The sequence below is a fragment of the Neodiprion pinetum genome, chromosome 1 (assembly GCF_021155775.2).
Source record: "Neodiprion pinetum isolate iyNeoPine1 chromosome 1, iyNeoPine1.2, whole genome shotgun sequence".
In the NCBI taxonomy this organism is placed as follows: Eukaryota; Metazoa; Arthropoda; class Insecta; order Hymenoptera; family Diprionidae; genus Neodiprion; species Neodiprion pinetum.
This window is the reverse complement of record NC_060232.1, coordinates 30,145,876-30,158,410: the sequence shown is the minus strand read 5'-3', so window position 1 is coordinate 30,158,410 and position 12,535 is coordinate 30,145,876. Positions and strand designations below refer to the sequence as shown.

Sequence of the window (12,535 nt, the reverse complement as noted above, 5' to 3'; positions counted from 1 at the left end):
GAAGTAGATGAACGAATATCGCCCACCTAGTGCCATTGTAACGTAGCTTTCAGTTGCAGCGTAGACTCGACAAGCGTGACTTGATCCATGAATCTATCGTCCCGTTCTTGGTTAAGACGTGCTATTTATTACCGACAGGCAATATACATCTCTGTTACTTCGTGCAAACTCCAGCTCTCGTAAAAGCTACGACACGTAGCTGATCCTTTACCGGGGTGTATGGGCGAGGGTAAAACTTTCCGTAAGCGAACGCGATACATAATGACAAAGTTTCACTCGCAATCGAGAAGAAGACGTCCGTATTATAGACCATGGTTTTGCTTGTCTGATCTCCTGAAAACGAATCCACTCGGCGATGGTTATAAGTACTCGAAGCACGACGGCAGGGCAAAAGTTGCCGAATCTGCGATAAATTTCACTTACTTCATCATTGCTTTCAAGCTTGAGTGGATCTTGGACCTCCGTCTAATACGGACAATCATCTTTTACAATTCTTTCTTCTCCCGAGTAGTTTTTCGACCCTTAGGAAATTATAGGGCGCGCGATTGTGCTCGTGGTTTGGCCAAGGAAAGTTCGGAACATTGACGGAAATAGCCAAGTATTTGCTGTTAGTTATCACTCGTTTAAGGGTTATGAGATTACGGCACGCTACCGAAGCCAATATTATTTATATTTTATCACGAATTCTCCGAACATTTCTTAGCCAACCCGCAGGCGCAATCGTAAGTTTTGTCATTTGCCAAAGTTCGAAGGACTTCGTTTCTCAGAAAAGTAAGAATTGTAAAATACGATTTGCCGTATTTGACGGATGTTCGACATTTCCTTAACTTTCGCCGATGATCTATTTATTTGGAAAGTCTTTCATATTATATGTGAAGCATTCCAGTCCAAACCGACCTACGTATGATCCTCACCATCCTCGATATTTTTTATTTCTAAGTTTAGTGTGCGGTGTAGAAAAAAATATTTCCAAACGAGTTTTCATTTTTTTGAACCACGAGTTTGATTGTTACTGCTCCCAAAATCACCAAAACCGAATTATCGAATCGGTAGCCCCATTCGATTAGCTTCGGTTTCTTCTCATAAGTTCTTTGTTAAAAAGAGAAAATTTTTAGAACAAGGCGAAAGTGGGTAAGCTTTTTGTTTACATGCTACAGGCAAGGGCAGACTTTTTGTTTACAAGTAATTGTAGAGTAAGAAAAAAATTGAAATAACTATTTTAATGCTTCAAATTTATGCTTGCATCGTTTTTTCTCACCACTTAATTACTTGTTTCACCTGTAGCGAAATACGGTCTTTCTATTTTTACCTTCTCCCATTTTGTGTTAATTTTGAACCAGAGTTCTTTCGCGTACAAATTATATGTATTAATTTGTATCGCATTACACGCGTATGTAAAAACTTGAAGTCTTTCGTTGATAATTATTGTGGTAATAATATAAATAATCACCCAGTCAACCGTTACTTGGGAATGCGTCTTTGAGGTAGGCTTGTTTATTCTTTCTGTCGTGTTTCCATGTGTGCACTTACCGTTGCTCAAGAGTAAAATATAATTCCATGACGTGCAGAGTGTCGTGATTTGTGACCTCGTATAAAAAAAACAGGCACCGGTTCAACCTCGGTGGCTGGTTCTTCATGAGATGTAAACCGGCTTAACAAGGGTGAAAATCTGCCGGACCGATGAACCTTTTCAAAAAGGTTCCTAACCCACGTCTAGGCATACAATGCCTCTTTCCGCACGACCTGCCATAATCTACATGATCATGGTACCCGTAGCTGTGATCCAGTCCCTGAACGAGCTTTCTCCAAATTATGGCCGAGTCAAGATCCGCGGAATGTAATATAGAGGGCGAAAAAGCCCAATCGCTGAGCGGCTCTGATTTTGGCGAGGGCAACCTCCAAAAGCGCTTTGGAAGCTCAGTGTCAGCGTAGCTTTTTTTATGCGTCACTGATACTACACCTCGCGCGCCAATTTTCCAGATATTTAATTATAACACTGCAAAGCATTCTTGTAGAGATTAAAAAAACGTCCCCTCGGATTGTTTGCCGATAAAACAACTGTTTGTACATTGAAAAGTGGATTACGGAGGAAGTGAGAGCGAACGTCAAGTAATACTTTTTTTCCTACTTCCGCTCGTGAGTTTTCTTTTTTAATTAAAGAGCAACAACATCCTTTTTGTTTTCAGTTTGCCATTGTTTGTACACGAATCAGACCGTTCCCTTTTGCCTTTCCGGGAACCAGGACTTCCCGTGTACCTCCAAGGATTAGTTCCCGGAAATTTTTTTCCCAGAACGGAAGCCTTACTTGGTAGCGGCCTAAATTGGCTTGAGCATTTTACTCTACAAAAGTAAATGAGAAAGTTACGCTAAATTTGAGAAGAGAGTTACTGTCAGATGTAACGCACATTGGAGAATCGTATTTTCGTATATCCAATATTCGAAATACTGAAAACCTGGAATTACACTTTCGAATTTGGCATCGCATCAATGACGACGTGAACCTTCTGTATAAAGTAATGGAAAATGACAAAAATGAGTCAAATGACAACTCAGCATCGAAGCTTAAATCTATTATTCTGTGGTATATCGAATCATTTCGAGTATACGTGCCATAGGACATTATATCACAGTGATTTTCACTCGTACGCAGGCAACCAAGAATCTGGATTTTCGTGCCTATGCAGAACTCTGTGAGCTAATAAATTTACAATCGAAATCTTGAAATCCCCCGAAACTTAACTATGCTTTGCAAAGTTCCTTCCGGCTGGTAGGCATTAAGTCAATCTCGTTGATCAGTATTCTATCCTGGGTATTATCACGAAAGCTCATAAAACCATTGTATATAATCCGTGTATTATACCGAGCAGCGGAAACACTAAAATATTCATGTCAGCTGTTAATTGCAAGGATGGGATCTACCGAGCGTCATTACAGCTGTTAACTTTTATGCCTCGAACGTCCGAACTACAAATCCGCGTTAAAAGAGGATAATTTCTCCGCCTGTCTTAATGCGGCCGGGTTACGACTCCCATAACTATCCAGGCTCGGATGAAATAGTCTCAACACGTTCGACATGTGTGGCTATTAATTCGAGACAATCTTACGTGACGTTCATCTCTTAAATCAAGCACAGCTGGATCACGCCGGAGGTGAAATTCCGTAGACATTCTCCTGGCTGAACTACAATGGGTTGGGTGATTTTTTTGCCATTGTAAGCAACTTTTCGATGGTAACATATAATTTCGAATCTCTTTCGAAAGGACTGCTAAAGAATAAATGAATCGATAAATATGGACTTGGGAAATATTGTCGCACGGGCAAGCAGTGTCACTAACTAATTTTCCCAACTCAAACGAAAAAATATTAGATTTTGGTCGCCTGTTGAAAATGAACAAAAAACGCCATTTCTCAACGAATGACGTGCGAGTTGGAAAATGGTGAACCAATTCTCTACTAGTGGGCAATAACTGTTTTTATGGAAAAAAACTGTGGATGAATGTTTCGCCATTAGTGGAAAAATGGTCCGCTTTTTTCTAACTAACACTTCATTCGTTGATAAATGGCGTGTTTCGTTCACTTTCAGCAGATTACCAAAATCGCTTCATTTTACATTTTTATTGTGAAAAAATTTCACGTGCAACTCGTGGGCAATGACGATTCTGAGTGAGTATGATATTCTGACAATCGTCACTTTTGCCCACTCGTTGCACAATATGCTATTGACTTATCAACGGATTGACGTTAATGATATTATTGCACGATCGAGAGCATAGAAGGACACATTTGCTGAGGAGTTTCAATTACGTTTAATTGCCGTTCGATTAAGCGGCGCAATGCTACGTGTGCCAATCATGATAGTTTTATGGCGTATGGCATTTGGCGTAACAATACTTGATCAATCTCTCGTCAACTAGGCTTGATTGGGTTGAACTTCTTCGCGTCGCCATCGCTTATTGTTTATCCAAGGCAAAAGCTACAACGGTAAAAGCAGCTTCGTAAGCTATTTTCTCGGATCTTTTCAGGGTCACACGTTCGCAGGGTTTTTCGCGATCTATTCGCGAAATGATCGACGTTCTCCGAATGGGGAAGTAAAAAAGTACACACTTGGCGTGAAAGAAACGATTGTCTCACGTCTGCTATTTTCTTCCCTTTTTATCTCTCCTTAGAACCCCTGACAGACCCCGAACAACGGGTGGGTGTTATTTCTGCTGACGATTCAATCCGAGAAAGTTGATTATACTAGATATTTCAGACACGTTCCTTGGTCGTGCGACAATGCGTGTACGTTTATTAAATTTATATCAGTAGGTAATTGCTAATCAACTATTCTGGGGTGGGAACAGTTAACGATTTCTGACGGCGGTGTCCTCGCCAGGTTATTTAGGGGAGCTGAAGGTGGAATACACGGTTATTATTATAGGTGATTAACTCCCATTTTGCTGTTGACTGGTTAAAAATTAATGCACACAGAGTCATTTGCCAGATCCGATACAATTTTTATACCACTGATTCTCGTACGATACATACATACATGTAATACGCGTCAGGGGGGTATACAAACCCCTAATGTGACCGTCACATTGACTTTGCGGCAAATCGCGTACTCTTTGCGTGAGCAAATATCGTTTGCAATTTCTGAGATATATAGGATTGTGCGTTTATTATTATGGGGACGCTTATCGAAATTATATAATCACGCCCATTCGTAAAAATGATTATTCGTTGTGCTGGGACATGCAAGCATGTAATCTAACGACACGAGGAGTATTGCGTCGCAGGCACTTGACCAGGACCGTTTAGAATTTAAAAAAGCGACTTTAAAATTTACTCTGTAATTAATCTACGTCGGTAAAAAATGCAGCATAATCCGTAAGAAAACATTCCATCTACTTTTACTGCCAACATTTTTATTCGACGGCTTAGAAAATGGCGCTGGCGACTTTGAGTTGAACGATCATTGTCCGGCTTATTAGACTCAAGCTTCATTCAAAGTTACATAAAAGCTTTCCCGGAGGGGAAAATTTCGTCAAGCAGAATAAACCGCGGTGTATTCGCGGTTGGCATTCAAAACTATTAGCGTGAAACGTAATTGGCCGAGGGTATACGCAAAAGCTTCAATTCCTGAATGCCTGTATATATATCTTGTCATAAATCAAATCTAGTACGGCTTTGCCCAGAACGACGATCATGTCTACCAACGGTAAATTGAACTCACGCAGGAGGGCGTGTACCTACTTTTTTGTAGTGCTGCATACCTAATTAAAATCCGCACCGTCAAACGGTTTGATCTGGAGAAGGCAATATTATTCGCAGGCAATTTCAATCAGTATAATATCGTTGAAGTTTACGTGAATTTTGCAAAAAATAAAAAGGGGGCCATAAACTTAGTATAAGTTGAATGACATAGAGTACCTTGTGAAGCTCGACTGGTGTAATTCCAGCTAAACGTGAGTTCCGTTTGATAAAGAGCATTTCAAACTGATTACTGGTACTGATTCTCCGATCGAAGCTTTCCAACTGACTATTTATAAGGACACCGTTATTTGCTTGAAGGTCGAGTCCTTTTGCTCAACCTACAACCCGGACGTTTACGTGGTTGTCTACTCAGTCGTCGATAGAAGAAGCCTGAAAATGGCGGAGGAGACCCTGCTCTATCTTTGGAAAAGTGACTACATGGCGTCGCACGGCGTTATCCTCGTTGGGAATAAAGTTGACCTGGAAAGAAAGCGAGAGGTCCCATTAGTCGGTGAGATTTTCCGTCGTCTCCGCTCTTGGGACGAGGGTGCAAACCTCAGCTTTTCTTTACTTTTCTTTCTTTTTAACGAGGCTGCATCCTCGGTTTCTTCCTAATTACTTATAACATGCTCATTTGTGTCTGCCCCCTCGGGTAAAGGGTATTTAGCTCCTCTAATGACTGTTGATTTTTACGCCCTGCAGTTGGACGTCGGCTGGCAAACAGTTGCGGATGCAAGTTCATCGAGACTTCGTCCGGCTTGGCCCACCACGTAGATGAGCTTCTCGTCGGAATTCTTGCTCAAGTCAAGCTCAATCCTCAGCGAGATCGAGATCAAGCAACTAGGAGAAAAAGGAGTAAACATCGCCGGCGTATGCTCAAGCATTTACTCGGTATCAAGAGAAAAACTAAGAGCTGCGAAAATCTCTTCATATTATAATTTCGCGAGAAAGCGTTCAGCGGTGAGTATGAATGAGAAGAAATTTTGTACGATGATCGGTGTGATTTTCATTGATTCGAATGATAATTTTTACAGCTTTAGATCTTCGGGTTTTCTTAGCCTAGGAATCCAATTATACAGTCTCTGTCTGTCATGAAATTTAAGATTATGTATACTTATGTATGATAAGGCCATGGCCGAATAGAGCTAAGTGTAAGTTAACAAAATATGTTTACATTGATTAGGTTATCTTTAGTGTTATTTAATAAATTAATAATAAATTACAGTTGAGCCGGTACGGCCAATGGTTATTATCGTAGGTGAGAGTCATACCTGAAGAACATGTAACTCCGATTTCTTCAACCCACGTTACTTCGAAGACGACGAAAACCAGCGTGTACCTGCCTCACGAAAAATGAGATTTTGAGGTACGACAGGTGCCGACCAGCAGTTACTATTTTAAGATGTTCTTATTATTGAGCGAATGGGGCGATAATTTTTAAAACAAGACAATGCAGTTTTCAAATATAAATGTAATAAGTGATAAGGTGAGTGAAATTTATTCATAATGAATGTAATGATGTGGTAATTAGATTTAACTTTCATCTAAAAGGGAACACCGTAATAATAATCAATAATTTAATGTTTAAGAAAAATATTTGACGATTCAATAATGTGGCACTGTAAATACGTACATTGTATGTTGTATTATACATATATGTATATTATATTATTCTATAAAATAATCAATATACATTTCATTTGATAACTCGAATGTGTTATGCATAAGTATATTACCACGTTCTGACCCACAGGGTTCAGTATTTTGGCAATGCTAGGAATTGTGCAAAATAACAAGGCTATTGGTTTGCATGAAGGATGGAGAACAAGGACGCGAGGGAGAAGTATTTCTACCTAATTTTACCTAATTATCAATGAGAATATCTCCGTTTTTTATCATAATTATCTTTCTTCTAAAACTACTAGCCAGATGATTGTTGGTGACGAGGTGAAATTATTTTTTTGACGTTTCATGTCTCTCCACATATTTTAGTCAAGAAAAACATTTATTTTCAAACATGAAGATATCGTAAAACATTCGTTTCGCCTAGATTTAATCGGATTAAAGAATGATGGTCGGCTAATGATTTCTTTTGATAGTATTCAGAGGAAAAATTACTGCAAATTCAGAAATTATATCGTGCTGTTGCTGTGTGTAATTTGATTAACTCCTCAAAATCTTAACAAAATTCAACGAAAGCTAGCAGCATATAAACATTGACATTGAAAAACATCTAGTTTTGATTGATTTAATTTTTACGATCCCAAGCATCACAGATGCTCATCATTTCAATACATGAATAGGGCTGTCAACTGATGATTCGAAAATGAAGACACATTCTATGAACAGAATAAATTCGAACTTTCGCTTACACGCGTATCGCTAGAACAAAAGAACAAAGTAGGACCAATAGCTTAGCTGCACTTGAAGCGATAAGCTAGACGTTTGTAAAATTTGAGTATGCTTCACTATGTTATGAATATGTGCAATTCATGTATGACAAACGCAGCAAGTATGAATGATACCTTCATGTTGAACTTCAACTGAAGAATATTGTGTACTTCTTGAATAAATCAGTCGTGTTATAAAAGTTATGAAGATTTCCCAGATAAAATTTTTAAGAATTTTAATAAAGCATGTGATGTTGTGTATGCCTAACTTCTGTGAATATTAGTATGTAGCAAAATTACATTAAGATTTATATCCTAACGCATGGTTCTGTAATAAAACCGATATTTACGAGGTATTACGAGCCTTTTGACTTACGTATCAGATTGTCAAATGTGAGTACTTTAACGTATGTGGACCACTATAGTCAACAGAAACTCTTTTAAATGCACCAAAATTCATAAATAAACCATGCAACATTGCAATCGATTCTGATACATTATTCTCGTGCATCTGTTGCATGTAACTTTGGCACGAATGAAAAAATATTACCATAGTCTAGGACGAATCGAAACTTGAGAGATTACTTGAAAAAAAAAATACATGTTATGCGTGTGAGGGATTCTTATATGGAAATAAGGCAGAAAAGTGTAGTGTTTTATTACCTTTTAGCCGTACCAGAGTAAAGTTTGTCGTTGCAGCAAAATGAGTGTGTGCTTCTCGAAAGGATATGTGAATTATATACAATAAATAATTTGTGAAACTTATGTTGTGACTAGTTTGTATACTTTCAGAATCGTACACTTTTTAATAAATACAAATCACATGAATGATCCATTTTACTATTGAATCTACGTTATACTGTTGAAGCCTTAATACAGACATCTTGAAGCTATGATCTATCGTTCATCTGCGCACAATTACAACTTGACACTATTTAACTGACTCGATTCTGACATTTTCCGAATACACTAGACATGGGCTGGTATTGCAAAAGTGTTGGACTTTCTTCGATTGCACTGTTCAGAGTGAGAAATTTGAGAATTGATAATGAGTATCATTGACCCTATCCAGAGTCAATGGCCCTCAGAAAATTCGAAGAGAGCATGCAAACACCTAAGGACTAACAATTCAGTAAACATCAACAGATGACAAGTATTGCGCCTTCTAGCTATGACTTTTGATCGGCAGTTCACAACACGTTCGGAAGTGTGCCCACGCGATTTCTCTCGAAAAAATAACGTCAATTCGGCGTATTGATCGAATGATTCCGGCAACATCCCAGAATATTAAAATTTTCAATGAGAAATAAGGGGGCTGGTCTTGGGATTAGCTAGGGTGAGCGTTGCCGGATCTATACGAACTAACCTTTTAATCTCAGCATCTATTGTTGTTGGGCTTTTTGAACTAATTAGACTCTCGGTAACGCAGTTTAGAAATTCAAAAAAAAAAAAACAAAACCCTGCCACAGAAAAGTTACAAGGTATGCATTCGTTTTTCGGCTGTACCTCTGAATCCGTTGCTCGGAGCCTATTCGGACTGGGCGCAATGAATTCCTCATGCGGTATCGCGTCGATGTTGTGCATCATAAGGTCGTCCCAGCACTTTCCAATATCGTCAAGATTTTCACGGAGAGTACCAACAGGTTATCGTTAATTTTGACATAGTCATTACTCTCTTCGAGGGTGAAAAACTTTTCGTCTCAGAATCGATTTGTGTGGAGTTGTACTGACAGAGTAGACCCTCAGATACTCAGAAAAGACATCAAGGATAACGTACGATCGACGGCAGAAAAAGTACACCGGAAAAACAAGCAGCGAGAAAATGGCGAAATAGGAGCATCTTGTTTTTGGCCGTAACTTTTGATGCGTTGATCGCAGCGTATTAAAACGGCGCTCAATCGATTTCTCTCGCAAAATTACGTCGGAATAGTGCCACAATTGATCTATTCCAGCACTTTTGAAAATCGCGAAAATTTTCGCCAAAAATGGAAAGGGGTTAGCCTTACTTTTTTTTTGGGCAAAAAAATTTTGGTCTCAGATTCGATTTAAATGACCCTCGTCTGACCAATTGGACCCTCAGGAACTCAGAAATCGCAGCGAAAAGAGCGTAGGACCAACAGGAGAGAAATGGCGAGCGAAAAAGCACCTGCTGAAAAATGTCGAAAATTCGGGTTCTAGTTTTTTGGCCGTAACTTTTGATGCGTTGATCAAAGCGTATTGAGACTGCGCCCAATCGATTTCTCTCGCAAAATTACGTCGGAATAGTGCCACAATTGATCTATTCCAGCACTTTTGAAAATCGCGAAAATCTTCGCCAAAAATGGAAAGGGGTTAGCCTTACTTTTTTGTTGGGCAAGAAACTTTTGGTCTCAGATTCGATTCAAATGACCCTCATCTGACCAATTGGACCCTCAGGAACTCAGAAATCGCAGCGAATAGAGCGTAGGACCAATAGGAGAGAAATGGCGAGCGAAAAAGCACCTGCTGAAAAATGTCGAAAATTCGGGTTCTAGTTTTTTGGCCGTAACTTTTGATGCGTTGATCGCAGCATATTGGGACTGCGCCCAATCGATTTCTCTCGCAAAATTACGTCGGAATAGTGCCACAATTGATCTATTCCAGCACTTTTGAAAATCGCGAAAATTTTCGCCAAAAATGGAAAGGGGTTAGCCTTACTTTTTTTTTGGGCAAAAAATTTTTGGTCTTAGATTCGATTTAAATGACCCCCATCTGACCAATTAGACCCTCAGGAACTCAGAAATCGCAGCGAAAAGAGCGTAGGACCAACAGGAGAGAAACTGCGAGCGAAAAAGCACCTGCTGAAAAATGTCGAAAATTCGGGTTCCGGTTTTTTGGCCCTTACTTTTGATGCGTTGATCGCAGCGTATTGGGACTGCGCCCAATCGATTTCTCTCGCAAAATAACGTCGGGATAGTGCCACAATTGATCTATTCCAGCACTTTTGAAAATCGCGAAAATTTTCGCCAAAAATGGAAAGGGGTTAGGCTTACTTTTTTTTTGGGCAAAAAAATTTTGGTCTCAGATTCGATTTAAATGACCCTTTTCTGACCAATTGGACCCTCAGGAACTCAGAAATCGCAGCGAATAGAGCGTAGGACCAACAGGAGAGAAATGGCGAGCGAAAAAGCACCTGCTGAAAAATGTCGAAAATTCGGGTTCCGGTTTTTTGGCCCTTATTTCTGATGCGTTGATCGCAGCGTATTGGGACTGCGCCTAATCGATTTCTCCCGCAAAATTACGTCGGAATAGTGCCACAATTAATCTATTCCAGCACTTTTGAAAATCGCGAAAATTTTCGCCAAAAATGGAAAGGGGTTAGCCTTACTTTTTTTTTGGGCAAAAAACTTTTGGTCTTAGATTCGATTCAAATGACCCTCATCTGACCAATTGGACCCTCAGGAACTCAGAAATCGCAGCGAATAGAGCGTAGGACCAACAGGAGAGAAATGGCGAGCGAAAAAGCACCTGCTGAAAAATGTCGAAAATTCGGGTTCCGGTTTTTTGGCCCTTACTTTTGATGCGTTGATCGCAGCGTATTGGGACTGCGCCTAATCGAATTCTCTCGCAAAATTACGTCGGAATGGTGCCACAATTAATCTATTCCAGCACTTTTGAAAATCGCGAAAATTTTCGCCAAAAATGGTAAGGGGTTAGCCTTACTTTTTTTTTGGGCAAAAAACTTTTGGTCTCAGATTCGATTCAAATGACCCTCATCTGACCAATTAGACCCTCAGGAACTCAGAAATCGCAGCGAAAAGAGCGTAGGACCAACAGGAGAGAAATGGCGAGCGAAAAAGCACCTGCTGAAAAATGTCGAAAATTCGGGTTCTAGTTTTTTGGCCGTAACTTTTGATGCGTTGATCGCAGCATATTGGGACTGCGCCCAATCGATTTCTCTCGCAAAATTACGTCGGAATAGTGCCACAATTGATCTATTCCAGCACTTTTGAAAATCGCGAAAATTTTCGCCAAAAATGGAAAGGGGTTAGCCTTACTTTTTTTTTGGGCAAAAAACTTTTGGTCTCAGATTCGATTCAAATGACCCTCATCTGACTAATTGGACCCTCAGGAACTCAGAAATTGCAGCAAATAGAGCGTAGGACCAACAGGAGAGAAATGGCGAGCGAAAAAGCACCTGCTGAAGAATGTCGAAAATTCGGGTTCTAGTTTTTTGGCCGTAACTTTTGATGCGTTGATCGCAGCGTATTGGGACTGCGCCCAATCGATTTCTCTCGCAAAATTACGTCGGGATAGTGCCACAATTGATCTATTCCAGCACTTTTGAAAATCGCGAAAATTTTCGCCAAAAATGGAAAGGGGTTAGCCTTACTTTTTTTTTGGGCAAAAAAATTTTGGTCTCAGATTCGATTCAAATGACCCTCATCGGACCAATTGGACCCTCAGGAACTCAGAAATCGCAGCGAATAGAGCGTAGGACCAACAGGAGAGAAATGGCGAGCGAAAAAGCACCTGCTGAAAAATGTCGAAAATTCGGGTTCTAGTTTTTTGGCCGTAACTTTTGATGCGTTGATTGCAGCGTATTGGGACTGCGCCCAATCGATTTCTCTCGCAAAATTACGTCGGGATAGTGCCACAATTAATCTGTTCCAGCACTTTTGAAAATCGCGAAAATTTTCGCCAAAAATGGTAAGGGGTTAGCCTTACTTTTTTTTTGGGCGAAAAACTTTTGGTCTCAGATTCGATTTAAATGACCCTTTTCTGACCAATTGGACCCTCAGGAACTCAGAAATCGCAGCGAATAGAGCGTAGGACCAACAGGAGAGAAATGGCGAGCGAAAAAGCACCTGCTGAAAAATGTCGAAAATTCGGGTTCCGGTTTTTTGGCCCTTATTTCTGATGCGTTGATCGCAGCGTATTGGGACTGCGCC

The 12,535-nt window shown here is 40.0% G+C and overlaps 1 protein-coding gene across 6 annotated transcripts in view; it reads left to right on the top strand.

Annotated features, from left to right (window-relative positions):
* Positions 1–8,282, top strand: part of LOC124224887 (GTP-binding protein REM 2) — a 29,850-nt gene extending 21,568 nt beyond the window's left edge. Inside the window, exons 7-9 of one of the 6 annotated variants that reach the window (XR_006884934.2) lie at positions 5,554–5,746; positions 5,938–6,386; positions 6,461–8,282. Coding sequence is in view for 5 of the 6 variants with exons in the window: in XM_046637111.2 (XP_046493067.1) it covers positions 5,554–5,746; positions 5,938–6,173 (429 nt within the window). In the remaining variant the exon portion in view is untranslated. Of the gene's footprint in view, positions 1–2,186; positions 2,349–5,553; positions 5,747–5,937 lie in introns of those variants that run through there. The other 5 variants (XM_046637111.2, XM_046637110.2, XM_046637109.2 and 2 more) reach the window with 5 other exon arrangements.
* Positions 8,283–12,535: the final 4,253 nt, after the last annotated feature.